Source organism: Magallana gigas, chromosome 1 (genome assembly GCF_963853765.1).
Source record: "Magallana gigas chromosome 1, xbMagGiga1.1, whole genome shotgun sequence".
Lineage (NCBI taxonomy): Eukaryota > Metazoa > Mollusca > Bivalvia > Ostreida > Ostreidae > Magallana > Magallana gigas.
In genome coordinates this window covers 22,309,225-22,332,850 of record NC_088853.1, presented here as the reverse complement: position 1 = coordinate 22,332,850, position 23,626 = coordinate 22,309,225, and the positions used below count along the sequence as shown (strand labels likewise).

Here is a 23,626-nt window from a genome sequence, read left to right as displayed (position 1 = left end):
AGAGAGAGAGAAAGCCAAAAAAAAAATTTCTCTGCGTAGAAATATTTCAATCTTAAATGATTAACAAGTTTTACACTGTTGGCAAGAGTATTGAAGGGTTGATCAAGTAAAAATACACCTATAAAATGTACCTTAGAGAACCAACTTTAAACATGATTTACAAATCATCAGTCTGATAGTGAATGGGGCAGTATCCCCCCTCTTTTTACTATTACGGCCTAATATCGACCTGTTTCAACCTTACCAATCATAAAAGGTTAATATTCGACCTACTTTAAATTTATCACATCTCAACTACATGGTAAGTTGTTTGTTAAAGCGATAATAAAACTTAAACTTCGTGCACAAATATGAAAAGTCAAGAGTTTTTTTCTTTGCTATGAGTATCACAAAGTTAAACATAGTTTAGGGAGAGAAATAGCCTGTGCCTGCTGCCTAAAACAATTCAATATACTATTTTGAATCAAATAATGTTTACGTAAAAAATATTGATCGAAGAAACTGGAAGCTGGTTGATGTTAAAATCTTTCCCATTACGACATTTTCCTCAGAATAGACGAAGGTAAGACGAAAGTATTTATGACCATCTTTGCACCATCTGTATCATAGATTGAAACACTTATCTTTTTACATACATGGATAACTTGTTTTCTTCTATGTCGTATTATGTTACGTTACAAAATAATACAAAAGTAATCCCCTACCTGCTGTAAACTTAAAGGTCAAATTACAGTTTGTGGCGTAAATGGCTGTTGAATGAAATACTGTTTAAATTAATGTATGTGCTAGAAAAAAAAAATCAAACTAATCTTATAGTCTGATACAGATTTAATTATTACAGTACGTGCAAAATGAGTTTTAAGTAAACAAACTCCAAGTTCTAAAATTTTAAACCACAAACTTTAATTATTATTAATAATTTCCTTATATAGTCCATATAATGTCTCTTGAACTAAAATATTCCATAAAAGAACATGAAACTAATGTTTGTTTACTTCGGCCGTACCCTTTTACATGTAACCATTTAAGGAATAAAGAATTGCAGAACTTTAGGATAGACTTGACCACACCCTATCCGAACTAATCAAAATAATATTTGAGAAGTAATTTCTAATGACTAATATTTATATTTTTTCAATTTCTACACTTTCAAACAACATTTTAAGACCTCTTTTTTTCATGTGGCGTGTGCTATGCATTTAAGACACGACCATTTTGTATCGCTCATCTTTTATTAAATTATTTGGCCACTGGCTCCAAAATTGATTCGTAATATTATCACAGACAAAGACAGTTAATAATGTAAATATCAACTAATAAACACTCCCCTCTCTGATCATTAGAAGAAATTAAGCGTTCTTTGAACACGGTATTAAGAAGCGGAGACAGAAGCAGAAATTGATTCCCCTCTTTTCGGATGTTTTCATTTCCTAAACATCTTTTCAAGAGAAACCTTATACACACTGACAATATTTGAGGAATCAGACCCAGCGTACAGATTGTCCTCCTCGTCAATAGAAAGGGAAATGACGTCTCTTGTTTCCACTCCCATGATGCAAAGCAGGTGCCCGTTATGGTTGATGACGTGAATGGCGGACGTCCAGTTGCACGCAATGATATGTCCATGAGAGTTCACGCACAGACCGTGAGGGACTTTCAGGTCGTACGTGAAGCGATGTTTTCCTGTTTTATCCACCACCACGATTCCAGCGTTATCCGACGTGCATACGTCACGGTTCACGTTTTCCACAATATACCTCGGCACGCTGTACAGGAGTTTGTTACGATCATCGTATTCTATCGTCTGCATCAGTTTCCCGAGCTTATTGAATCGTACGACTCTCCCGTGATCTAAATTCTCGTCTGTCATCCCAACGAGAATGTCGCCATTTTGGTGACTGCAGAAAATCGACCACTCCCACCATCCGCCGAACGTGATCTCCGTCACGAGCGGTTTGGAGCCGTGACCGAGCACGTGCCTCATCACGCAGCCGTGATCTAAGTAAAGGAGTTCACCCGTGTTGGTGACGGCGTGTTTCCCGCATTCATGGGACTGCGTGTTCAGCGTGTCTAAGACCTCACCCTGGGGGTTGACGAGAATGATGGTGCCCTCGGAGTCGCTGGCCCAAAGTAGGTCAGGGAGAACAAAGGTCAGGTGACAGATCTCGTGTAAGGTGGGCACGGGGATTTTTCTCTCCGGGGTCCTAATGTCTAGTGGGATAGCTGCAATGGAATTAACCACATGAAGATCAAGTTCGAATCTAGAAGGGATCAGGGAGTCTGTTCCTCCCTCCTGAAAATCTTACTTTATATTAATATTAATTTAACAATGTAGATTTACAGAAATATGTTTTAATTGAAGCCCTTCCCCATCCCCATCCAAGGCAAACTAAATCCTCTCTTGGACCCCAAGGATATTTTTATCCGCCCCCGAGGTTTAAAGCATATCAAACAGGAGATTGATTAATAATTGATAAATAATATTCAACCAATTATTTGTGTGAATGGAAAATATCATAATATGTCACGCGTAAATGTTTGATATGGATGAAAAATTTATTTGCAAAGGATCAGTGAAACTTTGAGTCCAAAAACATAAGACATGGTATGATCAAAGATTAAAGCTTACTACTTGGTTTGAGTTTGGCCTTGACTTCCGTGGCCTTCACCTCTTTGACCTCTACAATGACCTTTCCGTACTTCATGTCGATTCCGAGCCAGTTGTAACTGGAAGCAAAAAAATCAGACACGTCGTTCTTCAAAGTCTTCATTGTGCCTTCAGTAAGGCAGCTCTTGAGGTCAACTTCGGTCGAAAAGTCCGCCAGCAATGTGAAGTTGCCCTTGGGTCCGACCTTCAAACCTTTGAGGTGGTTCGTTTTTCGCATTTTTTGATACAGATGAAATATGGCTTTGATGACGTCATAGCTGACTTGATTGGGTGACCCTTTTTCGTCACGCAGTTCTTTTATCAGTTTGACTGATTTGTCTATTAGGTTTTTGAGTTTTGGTTTTTTCTTGCTTCCCCCGGTGGAATTGCTGTTTAACAGCTCAATGGTTTCGTCTGTAGTAGCAATGGGATCCGGCGTTGACTCTATGTATGTAACAGTGTCATGGAGGATCTCCCATAATGCCTTTTCTACCGCTTTTTCGACAGGAAGTATATATGCGTCTATTTTTAGGGTTGTCGTCTTTTTTTCTGCGAAATATTCAATGAAAACGAATCACATCTACTTTAAATAATACTAAACTGTTCTTCTACTACTTCATTCATAGCTTCTGCTACTACATGACTACGAGAGAGAGAGAGAGAGAGAGAGAGAGAGAGAGAGAGAGAGAGAGAGAGAGAGAGAGAGAGAGAGAGAGAGTTCTGAGAAGATAACAATGGAAAGAGAAATTGAGAAAGTATCATATTTTTATAAGTAAAACTCTGTGTTAATTCACCTATCCTATTCTCCGATGGCAAGGCAGCCATTTCTTCTGAGACCTTGTTGATGAAACTGACGGCCCGAGGGTCGAACTTTTGGAATATTTTATTGAGAATGCTGTAGCGGCCCACAGACAATAAGCCCCGCCTCTCCAGATAACTGAAGTCTGATCGTAGGCCTTTGTCCTCTTGGGCTGGCATGTTGCAGTAGCGCTTGAAGTGGGTCTTCCATGCGATGAAATTGTGGCCCTCCTTTCTGCTTCCGTCAAGAAACCGGTCGATGAGGGTTGTCATTAAATGACGGTGCAGGCTCTCCTTGGTACGTGGTGGGTGTGACCTGTGTTTAAAAAGGATATAGTGTTTAGATTGGATTATGATTCAAATTAAGTTGTTACGCTTTATTTGATTGGTCAAACAAATTTAACGTCACAGTGGCGGATGTGTGCTGTGTTAAAGGAAATGACGTCCTGATTGTATTGTGATTCAATACTGCATAGTTGTTACGCTTTATTTGATTGGTTTAAAGAATTAACTTCATAGTGATGTGTGTGAGCTGTAAGAAAGGAAGTATATTACTAAAACCGATTTGGTTTGACTTTTCCGATCGCGTCGCGTTCAACTTTTTCAGCTACGTCATACATAAACAATACCCGCACCTTAACCACAGTTTTTTTATTGGTGGATTCAGCTTACCGCTGATTGGCTGCTGGTTAACTAAGACTAAATTATGCACGGACAGAACAACAACATATCAGAGAATGAAAAATTCACATGGGTACTCGTGACTGTCGAAATTGGGCTATTTTTCGAAAGTGTACACTTGTGATAAAACAATACATACGGTACATAACATATGTGTATAAATTTGGGGTTAGAAAATATAAAGCTACAGTGCATACAATAATTACATGTACAAAAAAACTTTACGGCAATTTGCCGCGTATAAAAATAACACTATTTTTTAAAAATATTTACATCATACCATACCACATTTTGTGCAAATAATCCATTTAAATAATTCTTCATTTAGTTTACTACTGTTAATAATTGTAGCTTTACCCGCCCCAAACTTTCTGCTATTAAACAACCTTTAACCGTACTCGGAAAGCGGATCAAGAACTGTATTTTTTATGTATGTAAACAAACCAGTGTTCATGTATGGAGCGGGTGATCGGGGGTTCAGAGACAGGTAAAATAAAGTAATCTGCAGTAAATTGTTTGTGGATATTTTAGTACAGTCATTTAGGGTATTTCGGGTCACCCCGATTTTCGGGAGTCATCGGGGTTTTCCATACACAGTTCCCGTTAAACGTTACAGAAAAACGAAATATATTGCAGTCACGTCCATCAAGGTATGTTATATGCATTCACACAGTTACAAAGGAAAATATTGAAAATAGATGTCTTAATTAATACGTTGATTAATTGGCTTATGTGTCCCGACCAGAGAATTTTGCATGTCAAAAACGGAGACATCTTTTTTTCTTCGATCATGTGAAGTTTACGTTTGATAAAACATTACGTGTTATATACTGCTGGAAAGGAAATTTTATACGCTTTCTAATGCAACTAAACAAATTTTGGTTGCAATAAAATCTATCGAGGTAGTGGTGTATTCCTAGCCCCCTTCGGTTTAGGTTATTTCGGGTCATGTGCGTTTTTAGAGCCTCGCGTTTTCGTATGTCACATGTTGATGTTTACATTGTGCTTTTTCAATATTATCATGATTATAGCTTATTCGTATGTAGAAAATTTGTTATACTAAATTAAACAATATAAAAGTAATCATTTTATTAAGAAAAATCCATTTTTTGTATGTGTGTATTAAATAAGTTGCTGCGACCTGCAATTTTTTTTTCAATGACAATGTACATGTAGACAAGTGGTGAATAAACATACTAAGCCCCTACATACACATTGCTTATTTTCAGAAGAATGGGGAGAACCATTGCCCAGTTTTCCACCCTGGCCCCATATGCTGGAAAAAGGAGGAGGTGTTGTTATACCCTGCCAATACAAAGTGTGTCCCAAAAACTTCCATGCAGCATTGACTGTTATAGAGCAGCATATTGAAAATATGCCTGAAAAGTCTGTCATTAATGTCTCTGTGTCATAAATTGTGATTCTTTTATCAAAGTACATTTAACGAGGCTGGGGTGTCGTAGCATATTTATCTCCTATAAATGAAGAGCTATATATATACATGATATATAGAAAATATAGAAATTGGTAAACATTTTAGAAATTTCTCTTCATCAAATAATTGTTGACACATTTATAGACCATATCTTATTTTTTCAGCTAAATTTGATGGTTAATTAAATTTTTAAGACAACAACCCCCAGCCTCCTTAATAGAATGTGAAGTTGTTTTTATACATGTATGTCCAAAGTAGGACCTTTATTTTCAATGTAAAAGTTTACATACTAAGTTTGACATACTTAGTCTTAATATCATTTTAATTAAGATGCACATAAATTTGAATGTGAGAGAGAGAGAGAGAGAGAGAGAGAGAGAGAGAGAGAGAGAGAGAGAGCATGAATTTGCCAGACTTATGAGAGAGAGAGAGATATGCACATTTCCACTGAAAGTGAGGGGTGTTTTACAATGTAATACCAATGTGCTATATTATTACTATTATGTTTATTTTGTAAATCTATATACTTTTTATATGTTTATATTTTATATGAGTCCTAGCAGGACGAATTTACTTTTTTTTGTTACTGTATAATTTTTTTATAGCCTTTTACCATGTTTACATTCCTAGTCATTTTTCCGTTATTTAAAACCAGGTGTTTCCATTGTTATTTTTTTTCTTTGTTAAAAAGTCATTTTATTGAAATAAATAATGACATAAATGTTTGCCTCTGAATTAACAATCCAAAGGACATAATTCCATGGTCTTCAAGCTAGATCCGCCCCACATTACACACGGTCAATATAGTGTGTTGATATCAGCTTTCACCGTGAGCGATTTCCCCCACAAAAAATCATTTCTGTTGAAATAACAATTGGATATTAGCAAAACTAACTAATTTTGGTCATAAAACAACATTAAATGTAATTTTTGTTTTGTTTTGCACACGTTTATAAAGTGACCCGAAATAACCGGAAGTGACCCGCAGTTCCTTGAATTGAAGGTCTAAATAAAGCTCCCACTGCGGTCGTTTTATCAATGATAATCGCAATTTGGTTCGTAAGTCTTTTCAATCAAACAATAAACTTCTTAATAATGCCCAGGTTCATTAATAATATTCGTTTGTTTATTTAATTGCAGTAGAAATGTAAAAAGTGACCCGAAATACCCTAAATGACTGTATATATATTTACACCGAAAGTGATAGGGCAACAGAAGAGAAACGAATCGGACACTTGCCTAATGAAGACGCACATGTACAAACCTTCTTGCACTCTCCACTTCCGTCTCGTTCTTTCACACCATCGTTCAATACTTTTATTGACTGTCGATTGCCGATCGAAAGGTGTAGAAATCGAGGAATTCATACCTATCACTTTGACTGGCAAGTTAGTAGGTAATACATGTGCATTATACATTTACGGTATTTACATGAAATGAACGCTTAGCACATGCAACTTTTAAATATTATATTTTTTATAACGCCGTACTCTGGACCGTAGCTTGAGGCTATGGTTTAACGCCCGTTTACACAGAGAGAGAGAGAGAGAGAGAGAGAGAGAGAGAGAGAGAGAGAGAGAGAGAGAGAGAGTTTAGCACAGAATTTAAACATACGGGATAGTCGATTTTGAATGAATAATATTGGGGGGAAATAAACTGTTCTGAGAAATCCTTCAGCTCTGGCATTGCATAAGCGTATACTGATAACTCGGCCTAAAAATAGGAGTTAACCAATCATATAGTTTTCACACCGGCGGCGTGTATAATTTATGCATGACGTAGCTGACAGAAATGATCGTGACGCTATAGGAAAAGTCAAACCAAATCGGTTTTGATAATAATGCTTTCGGATTGTATTATGATTCAATACTGTTGATACGCCTCTTTGATCTCCTTACGAAGGAGATCTCTTTATAAAGATATAGCAAAATGTTCAAATCCCAGAACTAAAATATATGGATTATTTCTTTACTAAATGACAGTTTATAGATATAAAATCAAAGTACTGAAGTACTGTCGGGAGTTGATCTTATTGATTATAATCAATTTTAAAATTAACGATATGTTATTTTGCCTGGCAAGTAGTTTCTAATCTGTATTTGAATTTCGCACATTTCCGACAGGAATTTAGAGAAAACCCCGTATGAATCATGTTGTGTAATATTTAAAGATAGAATTTATTCCATCGAACTGTTTATCAGTAATCGAAATGTTTCTAAAAATTGTACACGTCTGGATCCAAGCAATATTGAACTCTAGTCTCGTTCAACCAGACGCTCGGCTGTCTCCGTTTATATCCGATAACCAAGAGAGATTCTCTGCTTGTCGGAGATTTACGGAGACTGTCGAGCGTCTGATTGAACGAGACTATATTTAATTAACTCTGGCGTAGGAATACATGCAACTACAAAAAACAATTAAATTGTTCGTACTATATAAAATCTGACTATTTTCAAGGTAGTTATAAATACGTTTCTTTTGAAAAACAATGGTACAGCATACAGTACATAAGATTTATTTATTATTTTCAAGATCTACGTCTTGTCAGTGGTGATGATTTGTGCTTAGGTCCAAACACTGTTTCACTTTCGGTTTGCCAGAGTAACTGCATAGGAGAGTTGATTAAAATCAACTCCCAAAAATCATATCTAATATAATTAGGGAGGAGGATCTGATGGTGGTGTTGTTGATCACCAACCCTCCTAAAGATTACATGTACTCATGCGCGGATCCATATATTTCAGGGGGGAGGGGGGGGGGGCTTCCTATCCTTATTTGAGTTTGCCATGGGCACATTTTTGGTAATTTTATAATGTAATTTTAAGAATGTGACCCCCCCCCCCGATCTGTGCATGTATGTACCTATCTCCACAAATAGAAACTAATACGTAACAAGTGCTTGATTTTTATGTCAAAGGTGCTATTAATGATATAGCTCTTTGAAGATCAGAAAAAACATAACAGGCTACAGTTAGTACAGGGGAAAGGCGGGAGTGGGGGGTCTATAATTTTTTTAGTTGAAAATATAATACTCGAAAATTGATATTTTTTTGATAAAAAAAGAAATTTGATGAGCTTATTATCTCCCCTATTTATTTTGATTTAGTGATTTCCCTACTTCGTATTGCTTGTAACGAATTTTTGGGGTTGGCGCAGCAACCCCCCCCCCCTTTCCACTGAACGTACTAGGTAATAACCGCTTTGATTATAAAGGAGATGGTAAAAATGCCAATGATATTTTCTTAGTTACGATTTATAACATTTATCATATGTAGGTCAAGATTTTTTTCTTCTTAACGGTCATTAAATAATTTTGCCTTTTAGGCAATGGAATTGAATGAATGCAAATCCAATATGGCGATATTTACAGAACCATTAAATCAATTCTGCAAGTGTTTGCCGAAAATAAACCGTATTAAATTCTCGTTAAAGCTATTACATATATTTCGAATAGGCCAGTGAAAATTTAGAAAATGAAATGTTTGCACTGTCTGTCTAATGTCTACAGAATATTTAAAAAAAAACTTTATTTCTCCTAAACATACACAAAGTTCTTATTCCCATTCTTAATATTTTGTAATTACTGACCATACAATCAAATAAATACTTACATGATTTTGTAGGCACATTACTTCATGCTAACTCTATATCAACTGCTTTAATTCGGGATTCCAAATGATATAAAAACGCCCTTTTATTCAGTTATATGAGACCGTTAGCTCACACGTTCAATAAACAACAAATATTTTGTTATAAATTCAATAGTTATCAGCAAAAACATCTTTCTACCAAATAATTCAGCCCTAATGAACAATTTATCTACTATCTTGTTTTCGGATCATGGAGATCCGGCGTCTCTTTAAGTCCGCCATTTTGTTTCCTTCAAATTTTAAGTTGAAGGTCGCGAATTAATGCTGGGAGTGCGCAACAGGTTTTTTTTCTTTGGGTCCCAAATCTGTAAAATTCCAGAGATAAGTGTTAAAGCCGTGTATGGTCTTTGAAAACAGTACCCGGATGTTCGATTCAGATGATATCTGTATAATTCAATAACTATTATTTTTTGTCCGTCTGCCAGGATAAATGCAAAAAATGGAGGCTATATTTCTCATTACGTGAATCTTGACGCAACAACAAGGGCGAATCCTTCTGTCTTATAACACAATGAGAACAAAAAGTATTTATATCGTTGACAGCTATACACAATGAATATCAAGGGGGTACTCTGGTGCATAAAAACAATTTACACATGCATGTTCAATAATAACTGTAGGCCTATAGATGTTAAATTAATAAAAAAAAAAAAATTGTAATTCAAGAACTGCTACCTGCAAAATCTTTGTTAGGGAAAATGCTTGATATAAATTTAGATATATAATATGACAGTAACTTAACAGTTCAAGGAAGGTTATGTTTTTATACCTGGTATATACGTGGGAAAGTTGATTAAAACTGGCTAGATCTGGTTTTGTCTAGCTTTGGCTATATTCATGAACACAATTCAAATATAGAATAGTTATACGAGAAAAAACAAACCCTTGTACATATATGTAAATAAATGTCTTAAAATTCACAATGCCAAGTATAACTTCAATCTGATATTAAATATTTTTAACTCTTATGACAGTGGCGTTATCCATACGCGGATCGGCGAATCGAGAAAATTTTTCCGGGTGAATTTGGGATTGTTTGTCGGGGGAGGGGTCCAAGGCCTTAATTTTTGTACTTTTACTGTATGTAATTTTCATTAAATTAGTTTAACTCAATCTCTAGATCTGCGCATGGCGTAATAACATGACGTATAAATAGATCAAACCACATTCTAGTCCAAGGCAAAATAAAACCGTACGTTTCTAGAGATAAGGTGGAGTAATTCTAACCTCTGACGCATTAAAACTGTGGATATTTAATTATTAAAGAGTATGACAGGTTAAACAGGAGGCCCAGGGGCCACATCGCTCACCTGAGCAACAATTGACTTAATTCTGATCAAATTTGCATTACAGTATCAAAATATCTTGACAACTAAGTACAGTAGATCTTGCTAAAAAAATTGAAAATCTGCCAAGTTTTATTCACCTCTTTTTTTTGGTAAATACCAAGCCCCATTTGTTGTTGTACCTGTAAGAAGATTTTTCTCTATTCCTATATACCCCCCCCCCCCCAATTTCATGGCCCCACTTTTCTCTAGGGAATCATAGTTTCATCAAACTTAAATCGGTGTTCTGCATAACGTGTGCTTTCACACTAGGTACTGAGTTTTGGACCGAAAACTTTCCCAGAATATTTCTAAAGATTTTTTCTATATATTCCTATGTAAAAATTCAAACCGCCATCAAGGCCCCACCCAACCACTAGGGACTGTGATTTTGCAAACTTGAATTTACACTACCCGAGGATGCCTATGCACAAGTTTAAGCTTTTCTGGCCAAATAGTCTTTAAAAAGAAAATTTTTAAAGATTTTCTCTATATATTCCCATGAAAAAATTCATCCCCCATTGTGGCCTCACCCTACCCCTGGACTATTATTTAAACAAACTTGAATCTATACGATCTGGGGATGCTTCCACTTAAATTTGGGCTTTCCTGGCCTAAAGGTTTTGAGAAGAAGATTTTTAAAGATTTTCTCTATATATTCCTATGTAAAACTTGATCCCCCAATTGTGGCCCAACCCACCCCCAGGTACTATGATTTGAAAAAACTTGAATCTACACTACCTGAGGATGCTTCCATTTAATTTGACCTTTTCTGGCCTGATAGTTTTTGAGAAGAAGATTTTTAAAGATTTTCTCTATATATTCCTATGTAAAACTTGATCCCCCCCTCTTATGGCCCCACCCTACCCCCAGGTACTATGATTTGAACAAACTTGAATCTACACTACCTGAGGATGCTTCCATTTTAATTTGACCTTTTCTGGCCTGATAGTTTTTTAGAAGAAGATTTTTAAAGATTTTCTCTATATATTCCTATGTAAAACTTGATCCCCCCATTGTGGCCCCACCCTACCCCCAGGGACTATGATTTGAACAAACTTGAATCTACACTACCTGAGGATGCTTCCAATTTAATTTGAACTTTTCTGGCCTGATAGTTTTTGAGAAGAAGATTTTTAAAGATTTTCTCTATATATTCCTATGTAAAACTTGATCCCCCCATTGTGGCCCCACCCTACCCCGGGGACCATGATTTGAACAAACTTGAATCTACACTATTTGAGGATGCTTTCATTTAATTTGAGCTTTTCTGGCCTGATAGTTTTTGAGAAGAAGATTTTTAAAGATTTTCTCTATATATTCCTATGTAAAAATTGATCCCCCTCTTGTGGCCCCACCCTACCCCCGGGGACCATGATTTGAACAAACTTGAATCTACACTACCTGAGGATGCCTCCACACAAGTTTAAGCTTTTCAGGCCGAATAGTTTTTGAGAAAAAGATTTTTGAAAAATACCAACAAATTTTCAATAATTCTCAATTATCTCCCCTTTAAAGAGGGCGTGGCCCTTCATTTGAACAAACTTGAATCCCCTTCACCTAGTGGTGATTTGTGCCAAATTTGGTTGAAATCTGCCCAGTGGCTCTTGAGAAGAAGATGAAAATGAGAAAAGTTTACAACAATGACGACGACGACGACAACGACAGACAACGGACAAATTGTGATCAGAAAAGCTCAATTGAGCGTTTGGCTCAGGTGAGCTAAAAATGCAGGTGAGGTGTATAATTTCGTGAATACCCCTCCCCTTAATTCCAGGTAAATCAACATCAAAAGGGTAGTGTTAAAAGAATTTTCAGATTGTTATCGGTCAATCCTGCACACAATCTCAGAGAAAATATTTCAACATTTTGACGTGATAAAGATTAAGAAATTAAGTTGAAAGCAGAGAGAGAGAGAGAGAGAGAGAGAGAGAGAGAGAGAGAGAGAGAGAGAGAGAGAGAGAGAGAGAGAGAGAGAGAGAGAGAGAGACATCTTAATTGGTAAAAAATAATCCATTAGGAGTAGAATAACTTTTTATCAGGAAATTGAGAATAAAACAGCCCACATTTTCCCTAACTCCTTTACTTAACCTATCAATGAACACTTAATTAAGTTGGAGGGCTTAAGTTGTGACAGCCCCCCCCCCCCCCCCCCTCTTTCACGCTTAACTGTTCTTGAATTTGCGATCGAAGATAGCAATGTGTTCGATAGTTTTGATTTGATTGATTTTCATTTTCGAACTCGGAAGTTATCACTCCAGATATCGTATAAACAATACAGCATAATTGAGCATATGAGGAATTCGAACCTTCATTAAAGAACAAACATTAGCATAAACATTGTTGAATAGTGAGATAAATAACCTTTCATAATTATTTACTTATTTTTATTTTTCCCTAGGGACCGGGGAGGGAGGCCCGGGGGATAATTTCGTTTGTCGGAAGAAGGGGAGGGGGTTATAGGGATAATTTTTTTTGCGGGGGATAACTTTTTTATTGGTTATTTGTATAAAAAAAAATAAGAAGAATTTATAGGCAAACATTGTAAAATCTAATAATCTGAAAACGGTGATTTCCTTTTGAGTAAGATTAACTTTCATTTATACTGTTAATGTATGAAAAATGCCCGAAACGTTCCGTTTGCCTTAGAGGACGGAAAGGTTGGAGTGTTCCGAAGCATTCCGCATTAATTCGATCCCCCACAAGGATCATGTTTTGATTGACCGAGCACCTGATCCAGTGTAGGTGTGTGTGTGCCGTCACACTATGTGTGTTTGAACACGTAGTCCGTATCATTTAAAAAAAAAAAAAAAGTGGAGGTTTATCCCTTTAAAGATACAACTCAAAGTGGCATGACGCAACTCTACACCCCCTTTTCCTCCACACGAAAAAATGAGAATTTCTGAAGCCAATGATTTCTTAAATTCGGAAAAAACCAATAAAAATTGTTTGGAAAGAGGCTGGCTACTCAACAGACCATTTCTATTCTACCACCAACCAAATCTACCTTAAAAATCTAAATATATTTAGTGATTTTATCTTAGAGTTATCTCTTTTTGGTTTACATTGTTCAAAAGGGTATTAAATTATAGTAATTCAATCTCGGTTCTAAAATTACTTAAAAGCGTGTTGGAAAAATCTTGCTTCAATATTCAATCAAGTTTTCAATATTCAATTTAAAAGTGTAAAATCATATTTATATTGTGTTGTGGGAAAAAATTAAGATTGATATGTGGCATGTCAACAGCTGGTCAACCCGAATTTTCTCGTAGAGTAACAGACCTGCATATATCAATAAACGTGTACATGTATTAATATCTAATGATCTAGATTTTTAATTGCTTTCATATACAGCCGGTGTAAAAAACCCCGTTAAAACTGAGTTTAAAGTCTCTCTCTCTCTCTCTCTCTCTCTCTCTCTCTCTCTCTCTCTCTCTCTCTCTCTCTCTCTCTCTCTCAAGTTAAAAAAAAAATTGATTCACCTACTTTAATATTAATATCGTAAGCAGCCTGATTTAACTTTAACCATTTAATCGGATAGTAAAGTAAATCAATTATGAGGATGGCTCAAAATGTGTCACTTCAGTTAATAATTTAATGAATATATATAGGGATATATACCATTTTTGATTCACCATGCCCAGTAAATCAATTAGCTACTTGCAAATCTTATTATTACAAGAAATTCGTGTCCATATATATAATTTTTTTGTATTCATACATGTTTTCTTTTTCGACCTCCCAATTAGTATTACCTGTACATACAGTTAAGTTTAGGAATCTTTGATTTTAAACTTTTAATGTTACACTTAGTTCTGACCATAATTAATGTTTACCCTACCCTATACCAGCCACATTTCACGTTGTCCTTACGTAATCTTTATATCAAAAATGATCATAAGCTTAATTGTCAAAGAGATGATCCAGGCTTTTAGCGCTTTAAACAGAATCCATTGAAACTAAATACAGAAAAAGGGTATTAAATTTACTAAAAAATATATATACTTAATATATATAAATCCTTTAACTTGTCAATTTATCCTTGCCCCATGACCCAAATTCTTAACTTAATTACACTTTTCTATTTCGGTCACAATAGTTGTTTAAAAAGAACGATTCAAAGATGTTTCACGCTATTTAAATTCATCAAGACGGACTGTAAGCTGACAATGTAACTGTTTCACAATCTTATAATTCAAGCGCATTTTTTAGCATGGTCAACGAGACAGCACAATGGGGACACGCGATTGGGTGCTGGGAAACCGTGTAATCTATTAGGTGGGTCACGAATACAGGTACATACTCAAACTATGGTTTTACACAGGTGAAGTCACTTCAACCGATAACCTGGAAGCTAGAGTAATTACACTTTGTAGTAGGTAAGTCACGAATAAGTCTCTCTCTCTCTCTCTCTCTCTCTCTCTCTCTCTCTCTCTCTCTTCGCACGCGCTCATTCTAATTTAAGGTTCAAGTGAGATACAGATAAGGCGATAAAAAATGTAATCAGCGTCTTTTCTTTATTTTCTCTTGGACATCCAGTATTTCCTCCTGCTCTCATTTTCTCTCTCTCTTTATCTCATGAATATTCTCTCTCTCTCTCTCTCTCTCTCTCTCTCTCTCTCTCTCTCTCTCTCTCTCTCCGATTTTTAAGAATATTTGAAGCTCAGTGCTCAGTGGAGCCACAGTTTGATAATTTATCGATACGATTTTTGTAATCTCTATTTCAAAATCCCTCTGTCTCTCCCCCACTCTATGAATTTTTCAGTCCGACGTAGTATTGTATCTAGTAAACAATGAAAGAACACAAATTAAAGACATTCCGTTCGGGACCTGAGTGTCAAAAGATTTAAAGATAAAATCATAAATGTCAGGCCAGTCACCAATCTTGAGTAAATTTGTTCCATCACAATCTGAAATTCGTATCTCTAATATAGGAACACGTGTCTCATTATCTCCTTTTAGACTACCGATTGCAAAGGATAATATACCTGTAACGACTTCGTAGGCGAACCATTCTTTATTCAATGAATTTCGATCTTTAGATTTGAGATTTAGGTCACTTGTAAATTGAACCTCTCAAAAAATGGCTCTCCCTGTAGAAAGTGCATGCATGCGTAAACTCCCAATATATATATATGCAGTTCAGGGTAATTCTAACCTGCTGCATACTCCATCAACAATGGGAACAAACAATTTGGTAATCTTCTTTCTCTCTGTCCATCCGCCTCTCTCTCTCTCTCTCTCTCTCTCTCTCTCTCTCTCTCATCTATTGATCGATTAAGCCTGTGTAACACGCCTTGCTCGTTAATAATAAATCTTTCCCGAAGTGCAACAGGTCTCTGACTCTGGTATCGATCGAATTGTGTACAGCGGTTGATTCTCATCAACTTCAACTGAGAACCACGACAATAGGTACCTTTGCTCTGTTTTATCAAAGAAATGTGTCCCGACAATAGGTACCTTTGCTCTGTTTTATCAAAGAAATGTGTCGAAAAAATACGGTCGCTTATTGATAAATAAGGAACAAGTTTTCGGGTGATTGGACATTTATTCTTCTTAAACAAGGTAAGGATGTAAAGCCCTGGTCATCTGATTAGGGGACTTTTGTCCTTTAACAGTGCTCAGCTGAATGCTAATTGTCTAAAGTCGCCACCGTCGGTTTTACATGATGTAGCAGGTGCCCGATTTTCTGAGCTGGATACATTGTTTGGCTTCATATTGATATTGTGTTAAAACATGTAAAGAGATGGACCTGTTAAACAAAACTGTTGAGAGAGAGAGAGAGAGAGAGAGAGAGAGAGAGAGAGAGAGAGAGAGAGAGAGAGAGAGAGAGATTGCTTTGTGTCACGAAATGAATGAAACTTCATCTCATGGGAACTTTAGTTGAATATATTTCAGAAACAGACCAAAAGTGTAAAATGAATAAGAGAGAGAGAGAGAGAGAGAGAGAGAGAAGAGGGGGAATCTCGCCAATAATTTGTGAAAATTCATTTGATACCAGAAAAAAAACCCGACTGGTTTTGTTGTGAAGTGGCAAACGTCAGTGATAATGTTCTGAAACGACGAGGTTATTATTTTTTTTTTATCAAAGAAAATGTTTTTACAAAAAAATGCTGTTCTTTAATCGCTGGCTGTGTAATGGGGAGAGGTTAGATTCTTATTAATTTGAAAAAAATCAAGTCGGTCTCAAATTCTATTTATATAAAAAACTAAGAGTCATGAATATTTTCTCCAGACAGATCGCTTTTTTAAAGAAAGAATACATTGAGCTATTGATACGACAGGTCTAAGACGCATAATACTGCATTGTATGGCAGCAAATTAGAATGCATTCTAGACACAGCTGAGTGACTTTGTACGAAGTGTCCACAAGTGCTTGAAGACATGACACTCCCCCCCCCCCCCCCGATTAAGACCCCAGAAGTAGTCAACTTTTTCTGTTGATGGAAATGTCATTTTGCAGCTTGGTCATAATACATTCTATAACATTTAAAGGCTGATTTTTTTTTAAATATATGCAATAGTACTCAGTAAAAACAAAAAAAAAACGGATGCCGTAAATCAATATTAGATATACAATTGTGATTTTTATCAACATGCGAGCTATCACTGCTGAACTAAACAGTTTACTCAGTGTTCAATTTTATTTAACAGAAGAGATATAAAAAAAATAATTTAGCAGTCTTTTTCGATATTAGGTATATTTCCACACAAAAAAACTGACGGCCCTGTTCTGAACATATTTCTAATACCTGCAACACCCCCCCCCCAAAAAAAAAACAAACAAAAAAACAACAACCCTACCCCCCAAAAAAGTAACCAAACATACCCAAAAAAAACCCCAACAAAACAAAACAACCCCCAACCCCGACCCCCCCCTAAAAATAAAATAAAAATAACAACAACAAAAAACAAAATGACACCCAAAACAAACAAAAACTTTAATTTACCGATTTTCATGTACTCGTATATCATGAATTTGTTATTTCCTTTATTCCTATTGCATTCGCTATAGGGTTAAAAGTTTTAATTTTCCATCGGAATTCCAAATAATATTACGCATGAACATGACTACTCCAGACCTCATTTGCTCTCCATTGTTCAGTTTTAAGATCCTTTTCCCGCTTGTTTTGAACCTTATTTACACAAGGAATCTGAACTCGTAATCAAAGATCTTGTTCTTGCGTTATACAATCTCTGCGCTTTGAAGATCACAGACTATCTACTATTTTTAAGTAGAGTGGGGTGGGTCTTGTTTCTACATATCCGAAATTCTAGTTAAACCCTGACAGTATCTCTTATTAATGAAGGATTTATTTTGTATACCCCCCCCCCCCCTAAAAAAAAGAAGCAAATCAACAAAAAACCCCAGATATAATTCGACGGCTGTTTGGGCTGAAAATTATCTGGTGTTTTTTTTTTCAAATATTGATTTTGCAACTGGCATATTCGTTTATCGTAATTTAATAAAACATTGTCTGTATATTTCAATAATTATTTATTGATTGACTGGGCTGTTAAAAAGCTAGAATATCAGACTTCATGTAACAGGTTGATATCAAATGTCAGACCGGTTTCATAGGAGCCAGGAGGGGGGGGGGGGGTGTCTACATGGCTTACATGAAGCCCCCCACCCCCCCCCCCCCAAACTTTTTTTGCCGAGTCAGACATAACATAAGCATTTTTTTTATCTGCTTGTAAAATGTTTTGGAGATGTCTAGCCCCCCCCCCCCCCCTTCAATTTGCTTCCGACGCCATTTGGTATGATATCGGTCTGATGTCGGCCTCACTGATTAAGGATTGCCAAAAGTGAATAACAAGTCTGCTAAGGACAAAGGTACGGATATAGCCGCAATGTTTCAAATTTACTCTGGTATCATATTTGTCAATGTCGCTTCCGGGGGAAAATACCCGTGTATCAACATAATGAGCAAACATACAAAAGATAATTACTCAGACTGCAAGGTAGAAGATTTTTACGCTGTTTTATTACCCTATAAATATAATATAATTAACAATAAGTTTTGACCTTATACTTACATTTATTTATAAATCGGTTATAAGTATCGATACCGTGGGACTTCATGTAACAGGTTGATATAAAATGTTAGACCGGTCTCATAGGAGTCGGAACGGGGGGGGGGGCTTACATTTAGCCCCTCCTCTACTTTTATTTTTGCCGATTCAGACATAACATAAGCATTTTTTTATTTGCTTGTAAAATGTTTTGAAGAGGTCTGGCTATAGCCCCCCCCCCCCTTCAATTTGCTTCCGACGCCATTTGGTATGATATGGGTCTGATGTTGGCCTCACTGATTTAGGATCGCCAAACGTAAATAACAAGTCTGCTAAGGACAAAAGAGATAGTCGCAATGTTTCGACATTTACTCTGATATTTATCAATGGCGCTTCCGGGGGGAATACATGTGTATCAACATAGAGTGCTAACGTTAAGAGCTTAATTTAATTCTACAAATTCTTGTAAGGTCAGCAAATGATGTAAATTATGGATGGGGGGAGGCTTTGACAGTTCTCCCTGCTATCTTTCATACCTTATCGCTTAAATTGTGGGACTTGGCATATTTGGTTCCAATTAAATTTTAGATTATAAACAGGCTAGGCATTTTCACATTAATCTTTGTTTTAACTTTTAATAACCTCCATCCCGTCCGTGGGAATTTGACATTTAATTTCTATTTAAAAGATATTGTATAAGAAATTCTGTCAGTCTTTGTTCAACCTCGCATTGATACACTCATGGAATAAACTGATGTGAAATCATTCGATTGTGTTCAGTTTTTGCGTGTAACAATAATGAATCGGACTGCAAGGTAGAACATTTTTACAATTTTTTTAAATAATAAGTTTCGATCTTATACGCTTGAAATCTCAAGTTCTGTCTTTGCCTTTTACTTTTTACACTGTTGTTAGTCTAATGATAATAAGTATTGATCATGTATTTTTTTAAAGAAATACTATCTCCCTGAATAAAATATTTAGAGGTGAAGCGACCCGAGCTAATTTTTGTGTTTGACAGTCTCGAGTTGGTTTTGGAGTACGTGGTATAATGTAACATCTGATTCAGCCATTTTAAAAATAATCCGGGTTACTAATTTATAACTACAACAGATGTTCACCTTAGACTAATTCGAAGCCTTGAGCGTGGCAATAGCAACCAATCGCAACCTCTCGGGCCTTTCGTTGGCGTCCATGTTACCCCCCACCTCCTCTTACTAATTAACAATTAAGAACAACTTATCATTTTCTGTTATTTGAGCCAAACTTGATTATATTCATTGATATTAATCCCTAAAATATACATCAGAAGAGACAACTATGTGTAGATTTGTCTAGACATTTAATGAGATAAATTGTAACAACTACTAACACCATTATGTAGAAAAGGGAGGTGTTTTCCCTAGCTCTGCCGAAAAGGCGCGATAATTTGCGAACGTAGCACATTGTAAGTCACTTAAGACGAGAAGTTCCGAATGCGGAATATTAGAAATGTATGACAAAGAATGGAAGAAAATCAAATTAGTCAGACAATATAAGGAACACTTAAAGGTTTCACAGCTAATTTAAGTGGAATGGATGGTAGTGGCCATTTTTAGAGTATTCTTATCTTCTTAAGAAGAAGAGCGCTGTATAACGATATAAAGGAAACTACTCAAATTCCGAAGTCAACAAATTTGCTTTTAGTGGCCATTTTTAGAGTATACTTATCTTCTTAAGAAGAAGAGCGCTGTATAACGATATAAAGGAAACTACTCAAATTTGCTTTTTTTCTCTCCATTAAGAACAATTTTATGGCTTCAGACATCGTATCAAAAATTTTGATAAAGTTTTGAAGGATAATTTGTTGACTACCTGGCTTTTCGGTATGGTTTGGGCAGCTCGAGGTTTCAATACATGTCCAAATTACAGGTCAATCGCAAAATCAACCGAAACTTCTCCGGCCTTTCCGGTAAAACTCGGAAACAAGAGAGAGAGAGAGAGAGAGAGAGAGAGAGAGAGAGAGAGAGAGAGAGAGAGCATACAAATACTCTCCAGCCCTAAAAAAACATTTTCTTAAGTGATTCATTTCCTTGTAAATTCGTTTCCTTATAAAAACGCTTACATGTATATCACTAAATCTAAATTGTTTGCTTTTAGTGAATTAATTAAAATTAAGATACCCAACCGGTGTTGTACATTATAAGTTTCTTCCGTGTCAAGTGACGTGAATCGATGTATGTCATCCCATTTCCTAGTACTTTGTACTCCCTTCTTAGTCATGTACATGCACTTAACACATTTAAAATTAATTCAGTGGCGTTGTATTGGAGGAAACATAAACAACATTTTTTTCTCTCACTTAAGGATTTTGGATCTGAAGATGTAACTGGAGATTTCACGTGTCATCGATGACTAGATGAATTGGAAGGGCTCGCTAGCTGTTAAATGAGGAGTCACTACAAAATGTAGTACGTTCTAAGTAAGTACACAAGACAGTACTTATACATACCATACTAATGCAAATATCGCTAAATTAGAAACACTTCCTTTTTAAATGAAATTAAATTGAAGATGAGTTCTTCCGTTTAAGTTTTCCTCAGAATATTACTTTTTCGCAGGGTCCTGACGTCAAAAAAATCTTTTAATACTTACAATGTAGATCTATAGATTCCTGTGCATTGTGCAACATGGTACATGTATAATATGTATAATGGAGAGCTAAATATGTGTGTATTAACAACCATAAAACCAGCTTTTGTTATTTCAGACCTAGATTCTAACGTTTATTTTTAAATGGTTATGCCTTTTTAATTTTGTCGTTGAGTTTTAAACGTTGGTTATTATTGTTTTATGTTAAGAAGAAGAGTATACAATTCAGTGATAACTGCCCCCCCCCCTTCCCTTGTTACAACTTACAATCGGTACATCCGCCACTTATATACAACCGGAAAAAGGAAGGAAAATTATTTAACACTCTATCCTTTTTTCATTACAGCCGATGTCCTGGTTAGTAAAACATCTCCTCCATGACGCAATGGATGTTCTAAGCTGACGAAAGTAAAAACATGGCGTTCAATTTGTGGCGCCGTTTGAGGCGTTTTTTCTGTACACCGTGTGGGATGTTGAACTTTGTTTACGTTCTTGCCACGTCCTCAGTTCTTCTTTTAATGCACCTGATGTACATCAACAACAACCTGAAAAGTTTAGTCCCCATCGTCAAGACCGTCAACACGGATATAAAACGTGTGCTTTATTTCCAGACTTCCAATCTTGCCACTAAAGCGCCAACCCATTCGATTAACATCGTCAAAACCGATTGGATTTCCGCACAAAACCGGACGTTAGTGTCTAAACGCCCGGATGTGTGCGATTCGTGCTTTCCGCATCATTACACTTATATTTTGGATAACGAGGAAATATGCAGTGTCGGGGCCGATAAAAGAGATGTCAAGGTCATCGTGCTCATTTCTACAACTCATGTAAACACAGCCAGGAGGAAGGCGCTCCGAGAAACATGGCTGACGCATACGAGATCGAATACAGGTGACGTCAGGTACGCCTTCCTGCTCGGGGCGACGTCAAACAACGCGGATCAGGTTGCCTTGGAAACGGAGAGCGCCACCTATCGTGACATCATTCAAGAAGACTTCGTAGATAGTTATAATAATTTGACCTTGAAAACAATGATGGCCTTCAAGTGGGCAAGTCTCAAGTGCAAGGTCGCCAAATTCTTCATGAAAACAGATGACGACATGTTTGTGAATTTGAATTCCTTGAAGGATGCAGTGACGAAATATAGTTCTGTGCTAGAGAAAGGTATCGGGGGATACTGTAACCTCAGCCGCGAGCCAATCAGGTCCAAAACCGAAAAGTGGTCAGTGACCTACGAAATGTACCCCAATAAGTTGTATCCGCCATATTGTTCCGGTACGGGTTACGTGACTAGTATGAACGTCGTGGAGAAAGTGTATAAAGTCTCTAAGGACGTCCCGTTCATTTATCTAGAGGACGTGTATGTGTCTCTGTGTTTGAATAGACTCGGGTTAAACGCCACGCACCTGCCGGGATTTCACGCCGCCCTCCAGAAAATCGGATGTGAGTACCAATCGAAAAAGTTAGTGACGTCACACCGACTGACCCCTAAAATGTTGCATGAAGCGTGGAATTTGAAAAATTGTAGCAAGAAAGCGTGAGCATATCGGTGCGTGTGATTTTTAATGCATTTCAACAAAAAAATTTGACATTTACTCAGGGATATATGTATATTTGATGATCATGAACAAATGAAGTTTGAAGTTCTTTTCCATTGTTATTTATGATACCGTATTATCTTAAAATTAAATTTTATTGCTATATGCAGCTAGTCTAAAACAATCTGATTAAAATCAGATCCACGATCTGCTCATTGTTTTTCTATATTCGCTATGTACAATCAGATTGCAGTCTAAATCAAAAATATTCTATATGGAATCATCATAATTATGCAATAACAAATCCTCATGTTTATACCTCACATTTTTCTTTTCAATCGCAATTTAGGGGCCTTTTTCTAAACTGTCAACGGATATTTAAAACAACATTGAAGCGGTGGTCATATCAGCTATTTCTTTCTTTATGTATTTTAACAATCAATGTTTATACAAAACATTGTGGTTAACGTCATGTTAATGTGATTAAACATAAGAAACAAGGGCGAGGCAACTCTACAATGTAGATGTAAATACTGTCAGAAACAAGTCAAAGAGGTATAACCGCTTTTCAAATTATTTCGTTTTACCAGTGCTTGAATGGAAAGTACCTTTTGGTAAAAATAGATACTAGTATAAGTATCTGACGCTATGTAATTTCCGAAATTTAGGTACTGATTTTATATAACTGAGCTGTGATCACTGATTGTATTCTTTAGTCTCATAGCACAGCATATTTATATCCTCGGATAAAACAGTGCATCAATTTTTCATTAAATTAAAATTATAATATCATGGGACGGCTTTCGAGTCCATGTACTATATATATATATATATATATATATATATATATATATATATATATATATATATATATATATATATATATATATATATAATATGCA

At 36.1% G+C, this 23,626-nt stretch overlaps 2 protein-coding genes and 1 long non-coding RNA gene across 5 annotated transcripts; 2 read left to right on the top strand and 1 right to left on the bottom strand.

Moving 5' to 3' along the window:
- Positions 1-810: 810 nt before the first annotated feature.
- LOC105317667 (uncharacterized) lies at positions 811-9,330 on the bottom strand. Its single transcript, XM_011414386.4, has 4 exons — positions 9,173-9,330; positions 3,442-3,761; positions 2,630-3,196; positions 811-2,223 (listed from the first exon to the last, which is right to left on the bottom strand). Coding segments are annotated over exons 1-4 (1,689 nt in total). The 5' UTR covers positions 9,175-9,330; the 3' UTR covers positions 811-1,423.
- Positions 4,651-6,282, top strand: LOC117690316 (uncharacterized). Its single transcript, XR_004602398.2, has 2 exons — positions 4,651-4,776; positions 5,356-6,282. It is a non-coding gene; the product is annotated as an uncharacterized lncRNA (long non-coding RNA).
- A 5,453-nt stretch (positions 9,331-14,783) lies between the features above and the next one.
- Positions 14,784-22,931, top strand: LOC105317646 (beta-1,3-galactosyltransferase 5). Of its 3 annotated transcripts, none has more exons than XM_011414358.4 (3): positions 14,784-14,915; positions 20,899-21,013; positions 21,530-22,931. In XM_011414358.4, exon 3 carries the CDS (start codon positions 21,600-21,602, stop codon positions 22,725-22,727), a length of 1,128 nt encoding a protein of 375 aa, XP_011412660.3. In that variant the 5' UTR covers positions 14,784-14,915; positions 20,899-21,013; positions 21,530-21,599; the 3' UTR covers positions 22,728-22,931. The 3 variants fall into 3 exon arrangements, with proteins under 3 accessions (XP_011412660.3, XP_011412668.3, XP_034320986.2); XM_011414366.4 differs by lacking the exon at positions 14,784-14,915 and adding an exon at positions 16,077-16,101; XM_034465095.2 differs by lacking the exons at positions 14,784-14,915; positions 20,899-21,013 and adding an exon at positions 21,207-21,224.
- The last annotated feature ends 695 nt before the right edge of the window (positions 22,932-23,626 follow it).